Raw genomic sequence first — 13534 nt, 5'->3', positions numbered from 1 at the left:
GGTTTCGTGTTGGGACTGCTTCTTTTCACAAATATGTCAATGATTTGGATGATGGAATTGATGGCTTTCTAACCAAGTTTGCAGACAATACAAACAATAGATGAAGGAACAGGTAATGTTGAATGCTGAGGAAGAAGGTTGTCTATTGTGAGAATAGGTGAAGAAGTGGCAGGTGGAATATAGTGTAGGAAAGTGTATGGTCATGAACTTTGGTAGAAAGAATAAAGGTGCAGAATATTTTCTAAATGGGGAGAAAATTCACCATCAGAGGGGCAAAGGGATTTGGGAGTCATTTTTCAGGATTTCCTAAAGATTAACTTGTAGGTTAAGACAGTGGTAAATTAGGCAAATACAATGTTAGCATTCATTTTGAGAGGACTGCTGGTTGCCTGGGACTTTCATGCACAAGTCTCCAGATTTTTAGAAAAGGATGCAAAAAACAAAAAAAAAAATCCAGTGAGCAGTAGGTACGTGGGGAAAATGACTTTTAAATGAGAGATTAGAGAATGGCCAGACTGGTTCAAGCTGACAGGAAGGAAACAGTAATTCTAAGAACCACATGTTACAACAGCGGTGTGCAAAAGATCACACCTGGTTCCACTACTATATATAATGAAGTGGCCAGAGTGCAGAACAGCACAGGACTGGAAAGGCTATTCTGCCATGGATGTTGTGCTGGTCTTGATTCCAATTTATACTAAATCTCCTCCTATGTATTATCTATATCCTCCTTTCCCTTCAGATTCACAAGTCTATCCAGAAGCTTCCAACTCCTCCACACTGCTTGATTCCACTCCCATCCCTGGGAACTTATTCCAGGACCCTACTATACTGTATTAAATGTGCCCCACTCATCACCTTTAAACTTCCCCTCACTAACCTTAAAAGCATGTCCAATCATGTTTGAACCTGCTACACTGGGAAAAAGATTCTGTCTACCTCAATCCTGTCCCTCAATTTTAAAAACCTTTATCAGGTCTCCCCTTAGCCTCTGACGCTCTAGGGAGAGCAACTAACATTTATTTAACCTTTCTTATAAGCTCATCCCCTCTAATCCAGACAACACCATGATAGATCTCTTTTGCACGTTTTCCAGTCTCCACAACCTTCATATAATGAAGTGACCAGAACTGTACACAATATTCCAAGTGTAGGCTGATTACAAGTTTGAAATAGCTACAGTTTGGTTTCTTTACTCTGATACATATATGGCTAATGTCAGTGCACAGAAGGAATGGCATAGGATAAAGACTCCTTTAGATGACCAGGAGGGATTTCAGAAAGAGCGAATACAAATCAGATCCCCAATCTACGTGAAGAAACTGAAAATTCTGCCTAAAGCCATCTCACAAGGCACTGACTGATGAAGCATACAAACAGGTAGCACATTTGATTAATGGTGTTTATTGTGTTAGTGATTACCAACAAAGCAGTAGTGCACACACAGTAATTGAGTACAATACTGAAGTTATACAGGAATGAAACAAAGTATCCAATATTTTTGCTCTTCTATCACTATGTATGTAAAACATGTGCATCTAACCGACTGGGTTAGAACACCTGTAGAAAAGTTTATTAGTACAGAACAAGGTTCACTTTAAGAGTAACTACCTGGACAAATTTACAGAACCATTAATTAAATACAACATAGTGACTACATTAAATAATACACCAAGGCTTTCAGATCACTCAGTTCCCAAACCGTGCAACAAGCCTATCTTTTGTAATAAATCTCATTTACACACACACACATTTCATGTAAACACAATTCTCCGCTCCTTTCCTTTGAGTGTACTATTCACCTACCTTAGGAACAATTTAGTGGTCAATTAATCTACGAGCAGATTTTTGGAATGTATGAATAAATCAGAGCACTCAAATGAAACTCACACAGGTCGTGGAGAGAGCATGCAAACATCACAGAGGTAGTACCAAAGGTCAGGATTGAACGAACTGTTGGATCTATACAGCAGCAGCTTAACCAGCTGCCCCTCACTCTACTGCATATTTAACACCAGGAAAAAGTGACTGTTCAAAACTCTAGAGCCATGTACCTTTCTTCCTATGGCTCCACTTGGTTTTTTTGGTGGTGGCGGCTCAAATATCCTTTGTTGCTGTTGGGGTGGAAGTGTGGAATAAAGTGGAATGATCTTGATATCTCCAACTTCAGGTCCGAGGTCATCAATCTCTCGTTTTATCCTTTTACAAGCTTCATCAATTTCCTGTAAGAATAGTAATAAATTCCAAGGTTATATCCCAAGTAGACTGAGGCTTTTTCTTGCTCACCCAAAATGTAAAGCACAATAAATATCCTGGTGTACATCTAGGAATTTAGATCCACACAGAGACAACATCTTGACAAAAGCCACAGTGCTACAGGCTATTGCAACTTAAAGTCACCAGTTAACTGTACAATAGTTACTTGAAAATGTTGAGCAATTTCTACATTTTACTTTAATGGAAATTTGAACCTAGTCTCCAAAAGATTTGAAATAAACTGCTAGATTATATACTGCTGCATTCTTCCACTCCCCCCCCCCAATTAGTAGAAAATACTGTTAGCTTATATCACTCCTTGTTGAGAATTAATATAGTACTTTAAACTAGTCACTTCAAATATTAAATGTCAAGGTAGTTAATAGAATCAAGTTGTAATAAAGATAAAAGGAAAAACATATTCAAATATTTGCAATTACTTTACAGGCCAATATTAACCTTTTATTGGTTCTTTTGTTGCTTAATTAAATACTTTTAAGGACTAAATATCCTTTTTCAAAAAATTGCTATTGAGCTACAGCACAGAATAGCCCCCCCACCCCCAGCCTTCAAGCCATGCAGCCCAGCAATCCCTGGATTTAATTCTGGCCTAATCACAGAACAATTTACAATGTCCAATTAACCTACCAACCACTAAGCCTTTGGACTATGGGAGGAAACCAGAGCATCCAAAAGAAACCCACGCAGTCACGGGAAGAACGTACAAACTCCTTAAAGGCAGAGACAGGAATTGAACCCAAGTCACCTGTACTATAAAACATTGTGCCAACCACCATGCTTTTATAAAATCAAACTTACTCACCCTGAACAAAAAGGCAACTTTCTAAAGACTGTTAAATAGCAAGCAGGTCTTATGGGATAATAAACAAAGTACACACACACATTAAGAATCACCCACCGTGCCTCTGTAACCCTGGACAATAAATTACAGTTGTACTGCTGTCACAATTAAATAGATGATCTGACTCCAACTTCATATACAGGAACATCCCATCATGCAAACAAGAACAATCACTCGATTTAGATTGAGGTTTTTTTAAAAAAGTTATTTGTTAGATTGAAGAATATCCCTTTTGCTCACTGGATTATATGTTGGTGTATTTTACATCCACTTGGACAGGTGGCTAAGATTAACATTTTCAGTTTAACATTTCATCCAAAAGATGGCAGTACCCACAATCGAGTAAATCGCTCAGCCACAGTTGAGGAGTGACCAAAATCTACAATCTGAAATATTATGTTGGAAATGTACCAATTGAGCCAAAAACATTTACAAAATTCCCATAACAGGAAAGTGTACTGGTTACTCAGAGAACTCTTACATGCGTTGACATCAAATGCAAAAAACTTTCCACTAATACATGCATTTTTGGGTTTGAATGTTCTGGACAGGCATACTGCTTGGATAAAAATAGCAGCTACTGAAGTTGGTTGCAAATGTGCAGGAACAATCCCACATCATGTTGCAGTTAAGCTACTGGACAGTTTATTCTTGTACAGGATACAGGTTTTGAATGACAACTCAATATTCAGGCCAATTGTCACAGAAAAGAGCACAGAGACAGACCCTTTGGCTCATCTAGTCCACGCCAAACCATTTAAATGGTCTACTGCCATCGACCTGAACTGGGACCATAGCCCTCCATATCCCTACCATCCAGGTATATACCCAAACTTCTCTTAAATGTTGAAATTGAGCTGGCGTGTACCACTTACACTGGCAGCTTGTTCCACACTCTCATGACCCTTTGAGTGATGCTTCTATTCCTGTTCCCCTTAAATTTTTTCACTTTTCCACCCTTAATCCATGGCCTCTAGTTGTAGTTCCACCCAATCTCACTGGAAGAAGCCTGCTTGCATTTATCCCATCTACACTTCTCATAATTTTGAATACCTCTATCAAATCTCACCTTAATCTTCTATATTGTAGAGAATAAAGCCCTAGCCTCTTCAATTTTCTTATAATTCAGGTCCTCCAGTCCCAGTAACATCCTTGTAAACCTTCTCTGTAGTCTTTCAACCTTATTTACATCTTTTCTATAGGTAGGTGACAGAACTATAAATTATAAAACTATAAATTAGGCTTCAGCAATGTCCTATACAATTTCAATAACATCCTATCTCCTGTACTCAATACTTTGAATTATAAAGACCTATGTGCCAAAAGTTCTTTTTACAATCCTATCTAGCTGTGCCACGACTTAAAATGAATTATGGACACGTATTCTTAGATCCCTTTGTTCTACCACACTCCTCAGTGCCCTACTGTTCACTGTGCAAGACTTACCCTGGTTAATCTTTCCAAAGTACAACACATCACACTTGACTGCATTAAATTCCATCTGCCATTTTACAACTCACGTTTCCAGCTGGTCCAGATCCCGCTGCAACCTCTGATATAGTCTTCCTCGCTGTTTACTACACTCCCAATCTTGGTGTCATCTGCATCCAGATCATTGATATAGATGACAAACACTAGTCACAGGCCTCCAGTCAGAGAGGCAGCTATCAACTAACACTCTCTGCCTTCTCCCACAAAGCCAATGATCAATCGAATCATTGAATTTGATTGAACTACCTCATCTTGAATGCTGAGCAATGGAACTTTCTTCACCAATCCTTCCGTGCAAGACTCTGTCAAATGCCTTGCTAAAATCCAAGATGACAACATCCACTGCCTTGCCTTCATCAACTTCCTGGTAACATCCTTGAAAAATTCTACAAGATCAGTTAGACATGACCTACCACAAAGCCATACTGACCATCTCTATCCAAATACTCATATCCGGTCCCTTAAAATACCTTCCAATATCTTACCCACTACTGGTGGTGGTGGTGGCTTCCGTCGGTCTCGAGAGACCATGGATCTGCGCCTGGAGTTTCCAGGGCGCAGGCCTGGGCAGGGTTGTATGGGAGACTGGCAGTTGCCCAAGCTGCAGGGCTTCCCCTCTCCACGCCACCGATGTTGTCCAAGGGAAGGGCACTAGGACCCATGCAGCTTGGCACCGGTGATGTCGCAGAGCAACGTGTTGAAGTGCCTTGCTCAAGGACACAAACACGCTGCCTCAGCTGAGGCTCAAACCAGTGACCTTCAGGTTACTAGTCTGATGCCTTGCCCACTAGGCCACGCGCCAACATCCACTACGAATGGTTTATAATTTCCAGGTTTATTTTTAGAGCCTTTCTTAAACAGCGGAACAACATTAGCTATCTTCCAATCCTCCAGTACCTCACCTGTCACTAAGGATGATTTAAATATCTCTGCTAGTGCCCCTGCAATTGCCTCCCAGGGGGTCTGAGGGAACACCTTGTCAGCTGCTGAGGATTTATTTACCCTAATCTGCCTCAAGTCAGCAAACACCACCTCCTCTGTAATCTGTACAAGGTCGATGAAGTTGGCGCTGCTTTGCTTCATTTCTGTGGACTGTCTCCTGAGTAAACATAGATGCAAAAAAATATATAAGATCTCCCCCATCTCCTTTGGTTCCACGAGTAGATTACCATTCTGACCTTCCAGAGGTCCAATTTTGACCCTTGCAATCCTTTGCTCTAAACAGATCTGTAGAATCCCTTAGGACTCTTCTTCACCTTGTCTACGAAGACAACCTCATACCTTCTTTCAAGAGTCCTGATTTCCTTCAAGTATTCTCTTGCATTTCTTATTCATCTTAAGAACCTCACTTTTTCCTTCCTACCTGCCGATACCTGCTATGCACCTCTTTGCTTCCTTAAGCAGGGCCTCAATCACTTGAAAACCAAGATTCCCTAAACCTGTTACCTTTATCTTTTAACTCTTGGCAGTAAACAAAATTTCACTTTTGAAGACCTCCCTCTTAGCAATCACACCTGTCCCAACTGACATTTGCTACATCCTTTGGCCTTTCTCCAATTTAGAATCTCAACCCAGGGACCAAATATCTTTTTATATATTTACCTTGAAACTAATGGCATTATGATCACTAGATGAAAGTTATTCTTTACACAAACTTCTATCACCTGTCCCGATAGCAGATCAAGTATCGCACACTTTCTTAAAAGTTAAAGTTTCTTAAACTTTCCACTTAAATGGATTTCTACCATTTAAGGAAACTTTCCTAAACACATTTGATAAACTCTATCCCATCTTGTCACCATCACATGGGTGATGCCAACAGGCTCAATAAACTGATTAGAAAGGCTGGCTCCATTATAGGAATCAAACTGGACACACTGGAGGCTGTGGCAGAACAAAGGACGCTACGGAAAATCCTGGCAATTCTGGACAATGTTTCTCACCCTCTGCATGCCACCTTGGCTGAACAGAGGAGCTGAACTAGTAACAGACAAAGACAAGTGCTGCTCCAAAGAGCCCCAAAATAGGTCATTCTTATCCTCAACCATTAGGCTTTACAGTGAGTCAACCTATAGCCGGGGAAGTGATGACCTCCCTCAACCATTACAGACTATTTGAAGCAACTTTTTTTATTCTTTACTTCTACATTCTTTATTTCTACATTTGTGTACCTATATTTACACATACGCACACACACACACTTGTGCTACTGTGACTCTGTAATTTCCTTTGGGATCGATAAAATATCTATCCAAGTTATGTTTCTTGCAGCAGTCTGCCATCTCTGTACAAATTTGTACCTCTAAATCCCACAGATTTTTGGGTGGTCTGTAAAATCAACCGATTAACATGATCATAACTTTCATAATTTTCAGTTTCACCCATTATGCCTCACAAAACGAGAGTTCTCCACTCCATCCTGACAGAGCACCCTGGAATATTGAGCTGCCAGTCCTGCCTTTCCTGCATCCACATCTCACTAATGGCTACAATATCATAATGATAATGTTGATCCATGCCCTGAGCTCTTGCATTGAAATATACCGAGCTCAGGATATTAATCACACCATGCTCAACCCTTTTATTCCTGACTTTGTCTGAGGTCTTACAACATCTGCCTCCACAACCTCTCCACCATCTGTTCTGGCACTCTGGTTCCCAACCACTTACAACTCTAGTTTAAACTCCATGCCCCTCCAGTTCAGGTGCAAACCATCTCTTATGTACAGTCCCACATTTTCTTGGAAAAGTTTCTAATGATCCAAAAATCTGATGCCCTCCCTCCTACACCATCTCCTTAGCCACATGCTAAACTGTAAATCTTCCTATGTCTGGCTTCACTAGCACATAGCATGGGTAGCAATCCTGAGATCACAGCCCTAGAGGCCCTGCCCTTTAACTTAGCACCTAACTCCATGAACTCACTTTATAGAACCTCGTCACTCTTCCTACCCATGTCATTGATCCCTACATGGACAATCACCTCTGGCTGCTCACCCTCTCACTTAAGAATGCTGAGGACTTGACCTAAGATCCAGGACACAACATACCATCCGGAATCTCATTCTCGTCCACAGAACCCCTCTTCTATACCCCTAAGTAACAAATCCCCAATCACCACAACTCACCTCTTCTGTCCTCCTTCCCTTCTGAGTCACAGAACCAGACTCAGCGCCAGACACCTAACCGCAGTGACTTGCTTCTGCTAGGTTACCTCCCTGTTCCCCCACCCCCACCCTGCACCAGTATACCTGTTGTTCAGGGGGATGGCCACAGGGGTACTTTGCATTGGCTGTTTAATCCCTTTCCCCCTCCTGAATGTCGCCATTTTCTGTGTCCTGCACCTTGGGTGTAAATACCTCTCTATATGTCCTACGTATCACCCCCTCAGCCTCCTGAATGATCCGGAGTTCATTCCGTTCCAGCTCCAACTCCTTAATTCTCCAGCTGAATGCACTTCTCACAGGTGTAGTTGTCAGGGACACTGGAGGTTCACCTGCCTTCTCACATCCCTCAAGAGGAGCATTCAACTAGTGCCCAGCATCCCTAGTGTACTAACTGAGCAAATATAAAGAAGGATAAGTAATAAGTAGGGTGCGTGTGAGAGTGCAAGGAGAATCTACCCAAAGCTTTTCGTTTTCTCTCAAGCCTCTCCTGGCTGAAGCCTCAAGAGAGCTCAAGTCTAAAACTCCCCATTCTAACTGTCCACTCCAACAATGGCCGCTCCACTTGCCCCTGCCTTTTTAAATTTGTTCTTGCCGATTACTCCTGATCACTGCTCAATACACTAGACTGCCACAAGTCATTGTCTTATCTACTCAATCAGTGAATCTGAGTGAGCTACGTATTGTCAGACTTCAGATCTCCAATTGACTTCAATTAATTTGTTTGGCACAACACAGACTGATGGGCCTATTCCTGCTCCACGTTCTAAAATTCAGGTTAGTCACCACAGCAGCAAGCATGCGGCTGAACTGGCCTGCTGCCTCAGTCATAGCTATTTCTTCTTGAGATATAATTACAATCAAATCCCAATATGAGGATTTGAATCATGTTCAAAAATAATTTTAAAAGCTGGTACCAAACAAACAGTTGGGTTGTCATAAAAGGCAATTAGTTTATGAATATCCTTTTGTGGAAGGAAATGTACAGTTGTTAAATTTAATGATGGAATCTCTGAGCATTTGGCGGGATTGATGCATTCCAGTAGCAAGATAACATTTCACAAATACAAGTTGTATGACATATGCAAAAATACTTCAGGTCTTCAGGGCAAAAAGCAGTACTCTTAAAAATTACTACCTTTTTTTTTTAAGAAAGAATCACCAGAAAAAAGATTGTTAGGCTAGCATCCCACCTTCTAGATCTGCATCACATTCCAGGTCAGACAGGTGTACACTAAATGCTTTCAATTCACCAGCAGGTTCTCAAGTCTTTGGCTAAAAGTACTAACCTTTGAAATGTACTACATATATTCACTTTTGTATATAAAAAAAATCTGGTCCAGAAAAAAATAATTAACTTGTGAATGTTACGAAATCCTTTGAAATTGTAGCTGATGTTATGCAAGCAGTTGAATACCCAATGTTCAGGTAATTATTTACAGCTCTGGGCACAGTTAAGAGAATAACAATTTGTGGATCAGAAAACCATCAATTTTGACCTCATTTGATACAGTGAAGTCAATATTGAGATTAGTGGCAGACAAGTTCATTTGGAAGATAGGGAGACGTTGACAATTTTTTCTCTATTCTTTGCTTGTGTGGGTCTGGAAAATTCTGCCCAGTGGAGGTAGAAACTACTTTCTCCTTTAAAAAGTACTGAGAAGCTCTTGCATATGGTGTAAATTACAAGGTAAAGGACCAGTGTCAAATGCTCTCCTATGAACTGTAAACATCTATGGTTCTGCAATCCCAGAGAAGGAAAACAAAATTTTTATGACTGACCTCAACACAACAGCACCTGCTCAACATCAGAACACTTGCAAGGATGGCAGAGTCAGCTGTGAAAAAAATCTGCCAATATTCCCCAATGAAGCTCACACAGAGAATACTCATTCAGATGAGGAACATCTTGTGCCCAGAGAACTGCATGTACGTCAGCATGAGTCACTGGGATTAGCAAGCCAAAAAAAATTATAGAAAGTGGACAGCAAAATAAAAATCTTATCAAGTTGCAAGTCAAATTTGAAAAATGCAGAACACTGCAACTTTGCAATGCACAAACATATTAAGACTGCTAATGATTCAAGTATCTTGTGAATAAATGTTTAACCTAATTTCACACAAATGAACATCTTTCCATGACTCCAATACTGTTTCCTCTTCATCCCTCTCCTTCATTTAATTCAAGGGTTAATTTAGAACATTGAATTTATGGTATATTAAGAGAAAACATCTAAAAACACTTCAGGCAATTAGCCAGTGCGTGATGAAGTGACATACAAATGTATAAATAGTAACTCTACAAATTACTTAGAAATATTCTCAATCACAGACAAATGCAAGCAACCAAATTTTTGCTTGTGCAATAGATTCAAAAGATTTCTGGTACTAGAATTAGTCTTGTAAACCTGCACCATCATGCATTATGTGAATGTACATCAGCAAACCAGCAACAAACATAATCCTACACCATTACCATTATTTTACCAATGGGTTTGAAAACTACATGAAAGATTTAATATACTTTAATAATAGAATTACTGTTTTATAATGCCATGGTACGCAGATACACAGCAACAATACTGGAACAATACTGGGTAGTTCTTACTATTGGTACAGATTCCAGGGGATTATGGATTTTAAGCTGATCCTAAAAAAGATTTTTTTCTACATCAGTGCCATCGAATTAAATTTATTTTATTCAGATTTCATGAAGTTTCAAGCTGTTCGTTTTTCAATTTAAATTTACATGTACAAACTGATTTTATTAACAAAACTGGCTTTCCAAAAGTATGCCTGAAATCTGATTTCATAAAAACAGACTTTGCAATTTAAGAGAGATCTAAGGGACACATTTTTCACATAGAAGGTTACGTTTATTTGGAAAATCTGCCGGAAGGGGTGGTAGAGGCAGGTACAATCACAATGTTTAAAAGATGTTTAGGTAGTATCTTAAATTGGTAAGGCATAGAGACTTAAATACAAGTTTAATGCAGGCAAGTGAGATTAGCACAGATAAGCATTGTAGTCAGCAAGGACAGGGTGGGCCAAATATGCCTACTTGTGTGTTGAATGATTTTATTATTCTAGGAATGTTTGAATATGTCAATTGTATTGAACTGCTATTATATAAACTCAGAAAATGCTGCAGTACACCAGGAGACCAACTGGCCCAGTTTTATGGTAGAACCATAAACATAGTTCCATTTTCACAAATGGTGCTAGACCTGTTGAATGTTCCCAGCATTTTCTGCTTTTTTCTATTACCATAAAACCTTGATTAAGACGATTTCAGTGAAGAAGAGGGGAATTTTCACATTTAACCTACAAGCAATAGACCATAAATGGTTTATATGTCTGCACAGAGTTTTCCAACAGATTCAAGCTTTCCATGTACTTTAAAATTCTGGTTTAATGTTATAAAATGAAAACAGACAATGCTGGAAAGACTCAGCAAGTCAGGCTGGGAAGATAAATTAATGTTTCAAGCCAAAGAGCAATGGCTTAATATTTCCATTTTGAGGTTACCAACGAACTTTGGACATAATGATAAAGTAGTAAAAGCATTTCCATTGCTATCTGGTGCCCATTTTACCTTTTTGGAGACCACACATAAAAGTTATAAAGTCAATCAAAGTTTAGTTGCAATAACTTGCATGTATTTAATCCAGTCTTTATCAGTACTCCCTTCATTATTATACAAGGGGCATTCTAAATTTCATAACAGGAGACTTTACAGGAGAAACATTTATGATCACAAGCAAATTAAAGTAAGGGTTAATTTTTTTCAAGCAATTCTTCTTCAAGAAATAATCTACACCATGCCTTTCTAGTACAAACCCCATTTCCAGAAAAATTGGGATATTTTCCAAAATGCAATAAAAACAAAAATCTGTGATATGTTAATTCATGTGAACCTTTTCAGTAGTTTTACTGACCAACTTAATTGTATTTTGTAAATATACACAAATTTAGAATTTGATGGCTGAAACACATTCAACAAAAGTTGGGACAGAGGCATGTTTACCATTGTGTTACATCACCTTTCCTTTTAATAACACTTTTTTAATTGTTTTGGAACTGAGGATACTAATTGTAGTAGATTTGCAATTGGAAATTTTGTCCATTCTTGCTTGATATAAGACTTCAGCTGCTCAACAGTCCGTGGTCTCCGTTGTCTGTCTCCTCTTCATGATGTGCCATACATTTTCAATAGATAGATCTGGACTGGCAGCAGGCCAGTCAAGCACACGCACTCTGTGTCTACAAAGCCACGCTGTTGTAGCCCATGCAGAATGTGGTCTGGCATTGTCTTGCTGAAATAAGCATGGACGTCCCGGGAAGAGATGTCGCCTTGATGGCAACATATGTCTCTCTAAAATCCTAATATACGCCGCAGAGTCAATGGTACCTTCACATACATGCAACTCACCCATGCCGTGGGCACTGATGCACCCCCATACCATCACAGATGCTGGCTTTTGCACCTTTCGCTGATAACAATCAGGATGATCATTTCCATCTTTGGCACGGAGAACTCGACGCCCGTTTTCCCCCGAAAACTAGCTGAAATGTGGACTCATCTGACCACAGCCCATGGTTCCACAGTCTTTCGGTCCATCTGAGATGAGCTCGGGCCCAGAGAACTTGCCAGTGTTTCTGCATAGAGTTGATGTATGGCTTCCTCCTTGTGTAATACAGTTTCAAGTTGCATTTCTGGATGTAGCGACGGACTGTGTTAAGTGACAATGGTTTTCCGAAGTACTCCCCAGCCCAGGTGGCTATAATTGTCACAGTAGCACGACGGTTTCTTAGGCAGTGCCACCTGAGGGCTCGAAGATCACTCACATTCAACAGTAGTTTCCGACCTTGCCCTTTACGCACTGAGATGTCTCTGAATTCTTTGAATCTTTCCACAATATTATGTACTGTAGATGTTGAAAGACCTAAATTCTCTGCAATCTTGTGTTGGGAAATGTTCCTTTTGAACTGACTAACAATTCTCTCACGAATTTTGGCATAAAGGGGTGAGCCACGACCCATCACTGCTTGCAAAGATAGAGCCTTTGATGGACGCTACTTTTATTCCGAGTCATGATACCTCACATGCTACCACTTAGCCTGCTTAATGTGAAGTCTTCCAAACCGGTGTTACTAGAATATTCTGTGCACTTTTCAATCTTATTTTAACTCTGTCCCAACTTTTGTTGAGTGTGTTGCAGCCATCAAATTCTAAATTGGTGTATATTTACAAAATACAATTAAGTTGGTCAGTAAAACTATTGAAAATCTTTTCTTTGTACTTTTGTCAGTTAAATAAAGGTTCACATGAATTAACATATCACAGATATTTGTTTTTATTGCATTTTGGAAAATATCCCAACTTTTCTGGAAATGGGGTTTGTAAATAGATGCTCAAAGCTTGAACTTTACTTCAAAATACAACTCCAAACAAACTTATCCCTGCAAGTGCTACATACACCACCTCCCTCACCCTCTACTCAGTGCTAAACAGTCCTTGCAGGTGAGGCAACACTTCACCTGGAAGTCTGTTGGAATTGTCTACAGTATCCAGCACTCCCAATGCGACCTCCTTGACACTAGTGAGACTTGACGTAAATTCTGGTACTGCTTTGCCCATCTGCAACAAGCAGCATTTTCCCGTGGCCAACCATTTTAATTCCAATCCCAATTCCCGTATGTTGGTCCATGGCTTCCACTTTTGCTATGATGAGGCCACTATCTTTGGAGGAGCAACACC

General features: G+C 39.9%; 1 protein-coding gene across 2 annotated transcripts in view; it reads right to left on the bottom strand.

Annotated features, from left to right (window-relative positions):
• dhx15 (DEAH (Asp-Glu-Ala-His) box helicase 15) overlaps positions 1–13534 on the bottom strand; it is a 120810-nt gene that overhangs the window by 49301 nt on the left and 57975 nt on the right. For both annotated transcript variants that reach the window (XM_073064902.1, XM_073064903.1), the window contains exon 6: positions 2055–2222. In XM_073064902.1, the coding sequence (XP_072921003.1) occupies positions 2055–2222 (168 nt within the window). The remainder of the gene's footprint in view (positions 1–2054; positions 2223–13534) is intronic.

This window comes from Hemitrygon akajei, chromosome 13 (assembly GCF_048418815.1).
Source record: "Hemitrygon akajei chromosome 13, sHemAka1.3, whole genome shotgun sequence".
Classification (NCBI taxonomy): domain Eukaryota; kingdom Metazoa; phylum Chordata; class Chondrichthyes; order Myliobatiformes; family Dasyatidae; genus Hemitrygon; species Hemitrygon akajei.
Note: the sequence above shows the minus strand (reverse complement) of the source record. Positions and strands in the feature narration are given on the sequence as shown.